Raw genomic sequence first — 14409 nt, forward strand, 5'->3', positions numbered from 1 at the left:
AAGAGTGCTTCATATCTATCTTGTTTGGACACCCCTCCCCCTTTTTGGCACGATCACACAGGTGGTCCTATTAACAAGGCGACTGAAACTTGCCTCTCCCTCCGAAATGGCACCGAAACTTGCCCACTTGCTCACGAAGCACACCCGAGTAACACAGCAAATTATGAGAAATATATGAACTCTGAGCCCTCGAAACCCTTTTCTCTGTCACGTTTTTTTTCTATCGCGCGAGAGAATTAATTAGTCTGTGCACCGTGAAAGTGTACCCTACTTCACGTGATAAATCAAAGTCTATAACTACTTGTCGTATGACCGACCGACCGATTGATTGGTTGATAGACATGGTGACAGCATACTCAAGTTATATCAACTTATTTTATACCACCACCAACGCAGAGGACCAATACAGGACAAGACAATACACGGGAAAGTCGTGTAAAGTGACTTTCCCAAGGGCACAAGATCGGTGGCATGTCAGGACTCGAACCCGGGACCTCATGGTTCCGAGCCGAGCACGCTGCCGCTACGCCACACGACCCCACACTTGATTGATTGATTGATTGATTGATTGATTGATTGACGTGATATGCACATTTCATATTGCTGTGTTGCTCCCCGTGGGCTACAAATGTGACGATAAAAAACAACCACAACAGCCACAACCCGGAAACATTTTTTCCAAACAACACGAACTTCCGGGATCCTGTCGACTGTTGAGAAGACATAATTCTGTCCGACAGAGGCTATTAGATCTCAACAACCGTCAGAAACCCCGCAGCAATCAGGAAACTAGTACAGGACCAGGTTGTTGCAAACAAATAACGGAGGGCCTACTAGCCTCCATAGCATGCCAAAAAACTGGGGGTTTGGGGGTCTTCAGGGTCTTTGGGAGCTTTTATGTGCTATTTTCTGATTGCATAGAGACAACATAGCCGGCCTGCTTGAATTACCCCCGTTTTTTTAGAACTGGGCTAATCAGAAAACAGCCGAAGACCACCAAACCCCCGGTTCTATAAGCCTGCTACGGAGGCTAGGAGGCTACCACCACCACACCTCACCATCCCCCTTTCCCTACACCGCACTGCGTATACACTGGCGATTTCATATTCCAGCTGATACTGTACACTTTTGTATCCACCACTAACGCTACATACAATCACAGAAGAGTGTTTCGTACCTTGTCTGGACACCGTTTTGTTCCCCCGACGACCACACAGCTGTACAGGCGGTCCTGTTGACGAGGCGATGTCTGCAGGAAATGGCACCGAAACTTTCCAGCCCCTCCTATAGTACACCCGCGTGACGTCACCGAAACTGGCCACGCGCTACGTGATTGGTCAGCGGTGGGTGACGTCACGAAACACTAACCGCCTGACTCGAGAGAGTGGGTCTCTTATGTAAATATCGAAACTGTCGTTGAAAGCTAAAATTAGAATCAAAGCACAGTTAAGTAAATTCGTCTCAGTTACTGACAATTGAATCAATAATGCTGGATAAATACGGAGCCTGAGTTGAAGTATTTTTTTTTCGCTCAACGAGTAACAGTTTATGATAAACAACCAGAAAATTTACTTTCATATCGTTCTAATGTCACATAATGTACATAATGTACATAATGCAGATTTAGGAGTAATAGTATGACTTGTTTTACGCATGAGATTGTGGAGATTGCATTTTTTTCAAGAGTCTGGACACTGTATTTAGTTAGAACATTTATTACCTTCGCCAAGAAGGTTATGTTTTCAATAGCGTTTGTCCGTCTGTTTGTCCGTCTGTCTGTCCGTCTGTCTGTGAACAGCATAACTCAAGAAGATTAATATGCATTGTCATGAAACTTGGTAGGTTGGTAGGTCTTCATAAGAGCTAGAAATGATTAGATTTTGGGCCCCCTGGCGGCTTTCCTAGGTACTGCAGCAGAACTTCCGGTTTTGAATTCTCGTGATCTGAACATGCTAGGGTGACGAATTTTGGATGACAGATAGCTCTTGGGCTAGGGAAGAAGTGACATGAGTTTGGGTCCCCTAGTTGCTTGTTCTGGAACTGCAGGAGCGTTTCTTGAAAAATCTCCGAAGGTGGATAACTCAAGAACCGGTTGACGGATTGTCGTGATATTTGGTATGTAGGTAGCTGAAGTAATGCTTGACATAATCAAATGGCAATTATGCAAATCAGGAGTTAATTTGCATAATTAATGAGGAAATTCTTTAAATCTGCTTTGTTCGATGATGGGACTATAAAACATTTGTGACATGTAATTGAGAACGAGAAAATATCAAAGGATATAGATTATGTAAATGAAGACCTAATTTGCATAATTAATGGCATATTGTTATAATTTCATAGTTGTAACTGCTGGGCATTTCATACTTGCCACATTTAGAAATTAAGTGAATGTGAACATCAATAAACATAATTTATTCAAATCATAACCTCATTAGCATAATTTATGAGGAAGTGCTATAATAGCCTTTTTGTTAAGATAAGGCTGTCATTGGGTGGAAAATATGATCAACTAATATAATCCATGCAAAGGAGGCCCTTATTTGCAAAATCAATGATCAAAATTTAATAAATTCGTCCGCAAGGGTTAACATCACTTGGCGAAAGTATGAGATCGTGGAACTCTTTTTTTTACACATGAGATTGTGGAGATCGCATTTCTTTAAAGAGTCTGGACACTGTGTTTAGTTAGAACATTTATTATCAATAGTGATATCGTTATGACTAACGACACTATAACAATGTAGCTTGTATAATATCACATAGACTTAACTTTGGTTATAAATGAATTAATTTATTGTAATTTAATTTTTTTGTCCCAAGGGGCTAAACACAATGTTGATTGTCATATACAAAACGCTTGACTATAGCTAGACAGATTAGTACTATTTTGTGAGAGTTTCTTTGTCCAAGCTACGAACCTTGCTTGATATAAAACGTAGTTCCGAAGGAACGTTAGAACAGTACTATCTGTTTTAACAAATATTAATAATACAGAAAGTTAGAACATATACATATCTGTTTTAACAAATACATATATGTATTAATAATAGAGAAAGTTAGAACAGTAATATCTGTTTTAAAAACAGATCTAGATAAACATAAAGTAAACACTATGTTGACTACCAGCTGGCATTGATAGTAGTATATTGAGTTACTTGATGCCGATATAGTGGTACAGTTTTTTCTTCTTATGATTAAATATCAACGTGGGATTATTCTACAACCACTGCCTCCAACGGAAATGTAGTGGAAATAGCAGATAGAACTACAGAGTACACGCTAGACAGTCTTACCTCGAACGCTTTACGTTGAGGTGTGTGTGTGTGTGTGAGCATAATTTTTTTACACGAATATGAGTTTTCAAATACATTATTAATGACTAAATAAATAAATACATACAATGTATTATTATCAAAGTCATCTCATGACAACTAAGGATTAGAAAATTTAAATATTTATATTGTCCGTATCAAGATACAAAGGCGTTATACACATTGTTATCAATAAGTATCATGTCTTGTATATAGATACGAGGCCCAAAAGATCGCTTGTCATTGACAAGTTTGATCTGTCACAGGCAACCCGATGAACCTTATAGACCGTTCCCGAAGCCACGCCCCCTTAGCAGCGCCCTTCGAGCAAGTCCTGTCCTCTAATTGGCTGGGTAGCTAATTATGATTGACACATTACCCAGGGCCGGACTATGGTTCAGTTAAAGTTTCGCTGATCTGTTCATTCGCAGGGTAAAGTTCCGTTGCTTTATTGGACTTTGAGCATTATATATTGTCACCATTGCATCGGTTTATTTGTGCCCATACACCGGAGTGCAGTATAAGTCAATGAGACAAACTTATATACTATTAGTTGATTATCATTATTATAGTAGACTAATGCAAAAAATGAAATACAGAATAATTCAATAACAGAGTAACTGGTTAACGTTATTCGATGTCAATAGAGAAAAAGATATCAGTTGTACAATAGTAGGGCACCTGATATCGTTCAAATGTGTTTCGCGATGAAACTTCGACTGGTCGAAGTTCAATATATTTCGCGGTGAAACCACATTACTAAGGCCCATCTTACATCGTTTAAATGTGTTTCGCAGGAAAACTTCGACTGGTCAAGGTTTCTTTGTTTCGCACCGAAACTTGGTAGTTTGTGGTGGTACCTCAAACTGAGTTCGCCTCGTGGAGGTTGTTTCTTCGTTTCTCAGCGAAACTTCGCTGCTCAAAGTTCATTTGTTTCGCAGTGAAACTACATTACTAAGGCTCACCTTTAATCGTTCAAATATTTCGCAGTGAAACCTCGATTGGCCAAAGTTTCTTCGTTTTGCACCAAAACAGTTTGTACCTCGAACTGAGTGCGCCTCGCGTGGGTTGATTGTTTTTGCAGCGAAACTTTGGCAGCTCAATGTTCATTTGTTTCGCAGCGAAACTTCGGCTGGAAAAAAGTTCACTTGCTCCACAGTGAAACCACATTGCTACTTCAGGCATCGACAAGTAAATTCTATAGAAGACATCGAAAAACACAAGATGACAAAAAAAACAGGATGCCTACCTGTAACAAAGCTACTAAAACAAGTCTTTTACTCCTGAACGTTTTGGTTGTTTTATTTTTTTCAAAACCTGGCAAAAATCAATCCGGGCGTGGATGTCATCCATAAAATTTACTTACTGTGGCCTCTTCATCACTTTCTAGTGGTTCCAGGCCAGTGAACATTCCCTAACTTTGAAACTTAGATTGATAGTACTCATTTCTTATACCACGAGTCTCAAAAGACCCTGGAGGGAAAGTGAGGTTACAGAGAGCCCAGTTCCGTCCCGCGGTCGCCGGTACCACCAGCCAGTCCGTCCCGTCCGCGGCCAGGGATGAAGGCGCTCCGGAAGCGGTCATACAGACAGGCGCAGAGAAGAGGCTTGAGGGCGGAGTTGAGGTACACCAGGCACTGTCCTACCTTGGATACACTGATCAACGCCATTGTGTCGTAACCCGACCCGTAACTAAAGCACAGATGAGCCACGTAAAACGGCAGGTACATCACGACGAAGAGAGCAGCCATGATGATGATCAAGATGTCCGTACGCCTCCCCTCTTGGGGACCCGCGGGACCTGTCGCCTGACGGCGGACGGCGATTCTGACGATGCGCAGGAAGGGAAGGGCGTAGAAGAGCGCGAAGATCACCGTGTCGTACACTTTGTTGTCCCCAGGCCACACGGTCCAGCAGACGAAAACGTTTTCGCCATATGTTTGTAGACTTGTTACTGTAGCATGCACGATTGCGGGGATAGGAACGTGGATGGCGACCACCCAGATGAAGAGGAGTGCGGTGTAAACGACCCATCGGGGACAGAGGGCGCGGAAAACCCGCTGGGTGGCCGCGTTCAGCACCAGGGACAGGACCCCCATGGGGACAGCAACGCTGCCGAAGTAAGGAAAGTACACCACCGCTTTGCAGCCGGACTCTCCCAGAGGAAACGACGGGAACGCCTGCCCGACAACCGCCAGCGGCGCGCTGATGCTGACCACGACGAGGTCGATGACGATGACGTTTAGGATGAAGAGATCGGTGTTGCTCCATCCCCTTTTGTAGCCCATCAGTAGAGCTATCAGCATCACCGTGTTTCCGATAAACCCCAACACAGCGATGACGCTGATGACAACAACAGCCGGGGTGACCGGAGACCCCTGATCAGACTCCAGCTCTACAAAGGTCGCGTTCGTGTCGAAAAAGCTGGGGTCAAGGTCAAATGAAGTTAAGTTCACAGATGGTATCTCCATCTTGCAAGCTTGGTTGTCCTTGAAGTGTCTGTAAAAGAGGACAGAACGGTAAGAATACAAAAAACTGTTCTTCGCCTTACAATTAATTCTTACATCTTTTTTTATCAAAACAGAAATTAACATTATTAAAACAGAAAAGATAAAGAAGCAATCAGGTTACACCAGCACCGGCATTAGTTATTGATAAATAAATATATGTAATAAATAAATAAATAAATAAATAAATAAACAAATATATAATGATACACAAACAGGGATATAGTAATTATAAAATTACAATAATTAGCAAATTTGCACACGTATGTCCAACAAATATTCTTCTGTAGAGAAGTAAGTCTGTCTTATTCAAGAAACACCTTATAACGTTATTGAAGAAAAGAGGTCCTGTTATAATAATAAGGCGTCTTAAGAGCAAATGTCTGTAAGGATCAAACAATGGTGGCAGGGGTCAAAAAATCGATCGCGATTTGGCTCAAATTTTGCACAGTGATAGTACTTGGCCCACAACCCCTCAAAATAGCTTTCTTTCTGCTCCACACCGATCGTTGCCATGGTAACAGCCCAGACATGTTTTGGGGCCTTTATCCATGATTTGGGCATGCCAGAAACATGAAAATTGCCAAAGTTTAGGACGCGATTACAAACAAATGCTTGAATATATCGGAAAGACAAAAACTGTGCTGAATTGTCCAACTTATCTGCTTTTCTAAAATAGCTTTAAAATTTTCAAGAGGTCCGTTTTAAGGGTCTGGGCATCCTTAAGACAATACAGTGTTTTGGGCTTTTGAAATATCCCTATTTCTGCCCATCTTTGAAGCGCCGTAACTCCAAAGATGGTGATTTTTTTTCTTTCAAAATGTAATAACAGATACATAATCATATGTGCTATAATATGCATGTATGTAAAGTTTGGCCAATTGTTTGGTTCTCACGTGGTTGTCCTCGGAAGTAGGTCATATTTTACATTTCAAGAAAAACACAAATTTTTGTCATATTTAAGATACAATATATACAATACGAAAATAGCAATCTAATACTACTTTAGATTAAAAGTAATCCTATTGATTGTCTATCAAATGAATGCTTGTGGAGGTTGGAGTCTTGTTTCGTTGCTTTGTACTTGTCCCTGAAAATAGGCCATATTTTAGACATGTGTTAAAATTATCATTTTGGGCTAACTTTGAACCTTTACAACTGACAAAGTAGGATGTTTTTTGGATCCAATCTTTGTAGGGGGTACATACATGTATTGTGTATCAAATGATATCTTGTTAAAGTTGGAGTCTTGTTTCGTTGCTGTGTACTTGTCCTAGAAAGTAGGCCATACTTGGGACATGTGCGGAAATTATCATTTTTAGCTATTTTTGAAGCTCTATAACTGACAAAGTAGGATATCATTTGAATCCAATCTTTGTAGGGTAATACATACATGTTTTGTATATCAAGTGATATCTTGTGGAGGTTGGAGTCCTGTTTCGTTGCTGTGTAATTGTCCCTGAAAGTAGGCCATAGTTTGGACATGTGCGGAAATTCATTTTTTGCTAACTTTGAAGCTCTATAACTGACAAAGTAGGATGTTTTTTGGATCCAATCTTTGTAGGGTAGTACATACATTTATTGTGTATCAAATGATATCTTGTTGAGGTTGTAGTCTTGTTTTGTTGTTGTGTTATTGCCCCTGAAAGTAGGCCATAGTTTGGACATGTGCGGAATATTATCATTTTTGGCTAACTTCGAAGCTCTATAACTGACAAAGTATGGTGTTATTTGAATCCAATCTTTGTAGCGTAGTACATACATGTATTGTGTATGGAATGAATTCTTGTTGAGGTTGGAGTCTTGTTTCGTTGCTGTGTAATTGTCCCTGAAAGTAGGCCATATTATGGACATCTGCGGAAATTATCATTTTTAGCTATTTTTGCAGCTCTATAACTGACAAAGCAGGGTGTGTTTTCAATTCAATCTTTCAAGGAAAGTACAATATATTTATTGTCAAAGAAATGAATGAATGCTTGTGGAGGTTATAGTCTTGTTTTGTCCTTGTTCAAATTAATTCTGTAGAGGTACATGTAGGGATAAGATGATGGTAAGAAAGCATTATTTGCTCAGATGTTGATAGGCTGTTTCATAAGATCATCGGGTTTTAGGCAGAATCAACAATGATTTTAGCTTCATCATATTTTGAGGATGTAGTGTTGTAAATATGGTACTTGAAACATTGCAATCCTAACGACTGCAGTTAAGATACATTGTAGATGCAAATGTACATGTATATTCCCACAATCTGCAAATGACAACTTGAACTACTTCTTTGAATAGCCCTTCTTTGTTCTGTTAGTTACTATACTGTAATAATGCCAGTATCACAGTAACAATGAAGTATCAGCTTACTGGAACCTTTTTCACAAAATGATGTGTCTTTGGTGTTTCATTATTTTCAACTCAATTGTCCCTAGTGTGGTTGCTTACATTCTTGAAACTTTACAGAAATGTCAAAGGGATTAAGACAATGCTTTGGTTTTGAATAAAAGACATTTTTTCCAAATGTTCAAATGACACATAACTATTAATATATCCAAATGTGAGCAATGCTTCCTACTTTCGGGGACAGTTACAAGAAAACAATAGAATATGTCCTAATTATGACTTACTTTTGGGGACAAGTACAGAGCAGCTAAGCAAGAACCCACCTTCTATAGGCCTTCATTTCATGGGCAATAGATTAAGTTACTTCTGCTAGAGAATTGAATTTGAATAACGTCCTACCTTGGCGTTTATAGGGCTTCAAGTACGGAAATGCACATGTGTGCTAATGTCTTTTGTGTTTAAATATGGGGACAAGTGCACAATAACGACACAAGACCCGAACCTCCACAAGTATTCATTTGCTACAAAATGCATATGATTATGTGCTTCCCTTAAAAGATTGAATTCAAATAAAATACTACTTTGTCATATTTACTGCTTCAAAAACAGCCGTATATTATGCAATTTCTGTAATGTCCAATATATGGCCTACTTTAATGGACAATTACACAGCAACGAAACAAGACTCCAACCTCAACAAGAATTCATTCCATACACAATACATGTATGTACTACCCTACAAAGATTGGATTCAAATAACACCCTACTTTGTCAGTTTAACTTATAGAGCTTCAAAGATAGCCAAAAATGAAAATTTCCGCACATGTCCAAACTATGGCCTAATTTCAGGGACAAGTACACAGCAACGAAACAAGACTCCAACCTCAACAAGATATCATTTGATACACAATACATGTATGTACTACCCTACAAAGATTGGATCCAAAAAACATCCTACTTTGTCAGTTATAGAGCTTCAAAGATAGACAAAAATGTTAATTTAATCACAAGTCCAAAATATGGCCTACTTTCTGGGACAATTACAGAAACTCAACAAGAATTCATTCGATACACAATAAAAGTATTTACTACTCTACAAAGATTGAATTCAAATAATATCCTACTTTGTCAGTTATAGAGCTCCAAAGCTAGCCAAACATGATAATATTCCGCACATGTCCAAACTATGGCCTACTTTCTGGGACAATAACACAACAACAAAACAAGACTCCAACCTCAACAAGATATCATTCGATACACAGTACATGTATGTACTACCCTACAAAGATTGGATCCAAAAAACATCCTAATTTGTCAGTTGTAAAGCTTCAAAGATAGCCCAAAATGATAATTTTAACACATGTCCAAAACATGGCCTACTTTCAGGGACAAGTACACAGCAATGAAACAAGACTCCAACCTCCACAAGCATTTATTTGATAGACAATCAATAGGATTACTTATTATCTAAAGTAGTAGTAGATTGCTATTTTCGTATTGTATATATTGTATCTTAAATATGACACAAATTTGTATTTTTCTTGAAATGTAAAATATGACCTACTTCCGAGGACAACCACGTGAGAACCAAACTATTGGCCAAACTTTACATACATGCATTTTATAGCACATATAATCATGTATCTGTTATTACATTTTGAAAGAAAAAAAATCACCATCTTTAAAGTTACGGCGCTTCAAAGATGGGCAGAAATAGGGATATTTCAAAAGCCCAAAACACTGTATTGTCTTAAGGATGCCCAGACCCTTAAAACGGACCTCTTGAAAATTTTAAAGCTATTTTAGAAAAGCAGATAAGTTGGACATTTCAGCACAGTTTTTGTCTTTCCGATATATTCAAGCATTTGTTTGTAATCGCGTCCTAAACTTTGGCAATTTTCATGTTTCTGGCATGCCCAAATCATGGAAAATGGCCCCAAAACATGTTTGGGCTGTTACCATGGAAACGATCGGTGTGGAGCAGAAAGAAAGCTATTTTGAGGGGTTGTGGGCCAAGTACTATCACTGTACAAAATTTGAGCCAAATCGATTTTTTGACCCCTGCCACCATTGTTTGATCCTTACAGACATTTGCTCTTAAATTGATATTAAGATTATTTCATTAAGAAGTGACACAGGAAAAGCGCCTTCGGGAGAAAAAGGTAACTTTGAAGATGAAGCGAAATGCCGCCGGTTTGATGCAGATACCAGATATAAAGGTTTTCATTCTATGAAGGCCACACCGACTTAATTTTATGGATGACATCCGCGCGCGCATTCATTTTCGCCAGTTCTAAAAAAAGATCACGGCCTCCGAGGCTCTGGCCTGGCTCTAGGCCTGGGTAGTCTATGGTAGTTACGGCAATACGGAGCCGGTGGTAACTGAAGGATGGCACGAAGGCTACCGAAGCTCCACGGCTCAAGAACTCAGTATTACTTACAGTGCCGATTCATAAATTCCGCAAAAAGCCAGCATGTGCCGGCTTGTCGTATACGCCGCTATGTACTGCCGCAAATTCACAATACCAGCTTTGTATTCCTATGGTTTTGTAGCATGTTTATTTTTGGCCTGAAGTTTTTTTATTCGCCCGCGCGCACTAGTTTGGGGGTCTTCAGAGGATGTCATCCATAAAATTAAGGTGGTGTGGCCTAAAAGGAAACTCAGAAAGCAGTCCGATCGGGGTGGTCGGCCGTCTCACTGGGCCCCCCTTTGGTGATGGTATTCAGGGTGACAAGGCCGCGGTCACCGCTTACTGCCAGGGCTGAGGAAAACCTTGAGGTTGATTTAGATCACAGACAAGGTTTATCATCTTTAAAGGAAAGCGGCCCGCACAGATATAGTGGCACCCTGTCTTGCTGGACCCAAACCCCTCGTGTTGGCGGTAATTCAGAGTGACACGCTATCGGAGACCTGGGTAAAAGACTGTCACTTTGATGTAGACACCAGATAAGATTATAATATTTTTTTTAGGAAAATTAAAGGAAATTTAAGAAAGCGGTCCTCCCGTGGCCACCCGGAATTCAGTAGGCTGCCAAAAGCCGGCGCCAACCGACATCTGGAGTAAAAGACTGTCACTTTGATGTAGACACCAGATCAGGATTATCATTCTTACAAGGAAACTTACGAAAGCGGTCCGCCCGTGGAGGCGGTATTCAGGCCTAGGCTAACACGGATCACTGACAGCTGCCGAAACTCTGACAGTTTGATGTAAACACCAGATTCATCCTAGTTCCTCGATATGATGTTGTTAATACTGCATCGTGTAACATTAAAATACTAGTACGATACAAAAAGTCAATTTAAATTTCTCAAAGTAAGGCCACAGCAAGAAAATTTTATGGATGACATCCTCCGCAGACTCCAAATCTAATGCGAGCGGGCGAAAAGAAAACAAGGCAAAACAAAATTGTCAAATTTTTACTCAATTGCAAGTGGGGACATCACATATACACAGCTAGCATCACATATCACTGCATCAAAGTAAGAAACAAAACATTAAATCAGAGCCTTTTCTTGTCTCCTGTCTTCATAGTTATCCGCCATCCACCTTCCAGCATGGCAACAGACATCATTGCCCATTTTCGGCATGTTGACCACTGTCAGAAGGCAACAAAATATCTTTTTTTCCCCCAAATCAGGCGAAAATTAAAGTGCGCGTTGATGTCATCCATAAAAATTACTTACTGTAGCCTAAATTGAATCAACTCTACTCCAGTGTAAATAAGTGTCATTGAGGAAGTTTCTGTGCCAAAATATTACACGGTACGAGTGTGTTTAAAAGCTGGAAACACGGCTGTCAGCCATGTTTGTTTACATCCTGATATGGTATTTTGTTGTGGTGCCACAAAATGTGTGCACGTCGTGTGGGCTGTTTTAGCGTCAACCCGAATGTCAGAAGTGTGACATAATTACACAAATATGTTGAAAAAAGTTACAATCACATCAAAATCTAAATTTTCTCAATTAAACTATATCAGTTTTGTTGTAAAATGTTACATGATGTCCCTTTAAGGCGATACGGGTCACGGCTGGCTGCCAGATAAAATAACCGTTCAATTTAGTAGTCGTAGAAATGGTTAAATCTTCAAGCAGATTCGGGGTGGAAAATTGTAAGGTTCTCTTCATCTGACAGCTTTCTTATAGGCGCCATTTTTTTCATATTTTAGATAGAAAAGAAAAATTAAAATTTAGTTTCCTCATGAAACTTGATAATCCTCGTACTATAAGCCCCATCTGTTCTTACATTTACAACTGTCTTAAGAAGCGAGAAGAAGCAGAACCTGTACATATGTAGTTTTACTATAGATATATTTTAGTCAGCCATCGCTATTTACCATAATCTGTACTTAGTTCGCAGTCAGCAAAAATGTACAATAATGGTCTTTCATTCATTCATTATATATGAATGAATGTTGTTTCTGGCGAAAATAAAATATGTAAACATGAAATCATCCTGGTTTGGCACAGTTGCGGGTCTGTGTTGGGTCTACCTACTAGTATTTCCTTTCGATGTGAAATGTTAGTTGACATTTCCACCGTTTATTTGTTCGGCCCATATTGAAAACGTTGCGGTGGCCCCCTGCAACATTGGCGTGCATATGTTTACATTGGAGACAACAACAAAGTTCACTAGCCAAAAAAGAACGAGCTTCCTAGGGGGTCCCGGGGCTTGCTCCCCCGGAAAATGTTTGAAAATTGAACCTTCTGAACTGGCATTTGTCCTGCGTTTTTGAGAGGATTTCAAAGGAAAAATCAGATATAACTTTTTATTCAATGACAAAGTGAACATTTTTTTAGTCCAGCCCCGCCTGTGATACAAACTAGTCCCTATTTTAAAGAAAAATCTCGGATCTTTAGATAAAAAGTGGACCTTTGAGCCTTGTGTGCCCCTGGCAGCGGGCATTTAAAAAGACTAGCTCTCCGGCTACCGGCTCCAAGTCCCCAAGAAAATCATACCACAGCCGCCTCAGTTACACTCTGTGCCTAGCGTGCTATGATCTGCTATGGGTGTGGCATTCGGGCTACCCGGACAAGTTTTGTTTAGAAATTCCTGACTCTAACTATTTCCGACTCGGTAAATTCATTATTTTTCAGCCAGCTTAGTTTATATAGCCTGATGGACTATCAAAATCCTCACACAAAACTGGTCTGTAAGAATTAAACACAAAGGAAAGGCTTCACGGAAAATTTACGGACTAAACTGACCCAAATAAACTACTAGGAACTTACCGATCGTGTGCCAAGCGACGCCCCAGCAGACTGCCCGGTGCCTGTAGTCCGTATCCACACAGAGAATCTATCTGACCACTTGTGCCGTCAGACTCAGCCACGGAGCGAAGACTTCGCCACACCAGGTCACTCCGAGGAGGACAGAAACGCTTGGGCGCGACGACAGCTGGGGTGACTGGACCCAACTGCTTCTCTTCACATCCACAAGGAAGTCCAATATGATGTTTTGGACCAGTCCAATTTCCTGCGGGGGGAAAAGTGCGCAGGACTTCTATTCGCATATATATGTTTTGGACTAGTCTACCTTCTAGTCGGGCGGGTGACTGTGCCCAATTATGTGTCTTTATATACACCTACTGTCTACTACAGATATGTACAAAACTCTGATATGGTGATTTGGACCAGTCCACTTTCCGACAGGGAGTGATTGTGCCGGAATGGTTCGCTCTACAGCTACTCCAAATTCCAATATGATATTTTGGAACAGTCCAATTTTCCGGCGGGGGATGGGGGTTGGTATTGTGCCTGGTTGCTTCGCTCCTCATGCTCCATCTAGTCCCAGAATTGATGTTGTATGGTGGGTTGACTTTGGATTAATGCGACATAACTCTTGAAGGCATGGATCAATGTTCAGGATTTTTGGTAGGTAGGTTACTGTTGGGAAGACGATATCCATAATGCCACTAGTCAGGTCTCCGTACGGCAAACAATTCGCCAGACCTCAGGCTGGGAGCTTGTTGACTGGACGGTGAACTGGGCGTGGGGCCGATGTAAAGCTTTACTTCACAAAATTAAAACAAGTGGGATGAAAGTAAACGATACTACACTCGTTCTCATTCAAATGTACTAAATACTGTCGACCCTCTTTACGACTAGATATGAGCCAAATCACGACCTCATCATTGATTTCTACACATACTTACTATGTTTCACGAAAATTGCTACTTCTATACAATACACTTAGATATCGTTATGTGTTAGATACGTGTATATTTACCAGTATATGATGGGCTGACGGAAGTACTTT

At 40.3% G+C, this 14409-nt stretch overlaps 1 protein-coding gene across 1 annotated transcript; it reads right to left on the reverse strand.

The window, feature by feature from the left end:
• Positions 1-4804: 4804 nt before the first annotated feature.
• LOC109478452 (galanin receptor type 3-like) lies at positions 4805-13473 on the reverse strand. Its single transcript, XM_019779985.1, has 2 exons — positions 13383-13473; positions 4805-5813 (listed from the first exon to the last, which is right to left on the reverse strand). The coding sequence occupies exon 2, from the start codon at positions 5783-5785 to the stop codon at positions 4805-4807; it is 981 nt and encodes a 326-aa protein (XP_019635544.1). The 5' UTR covers positions 5786-5813; positions 13383-13473.
• Between the last annotated feature and the right edge of the window lie 936 nt (positions 13474-14409).

This window comes from Branchiostoma belcheri, unplaced genomic scaffold (assembly GCF_001625305.1).
Source record: "Branchiostoma belcheri isolate BF01 breed outbred unplaced genomic scaffold, Haploidv18h27 scaffold44, whole genome shotgun sequence".
NCBI classification, from domain to species: Eukaryota; Metazoa; Chordata; class Leptocardii; order Amphioxiformes; family Branchiostomatidae; genus Branchiostoma; species Branchiostoma belcheri.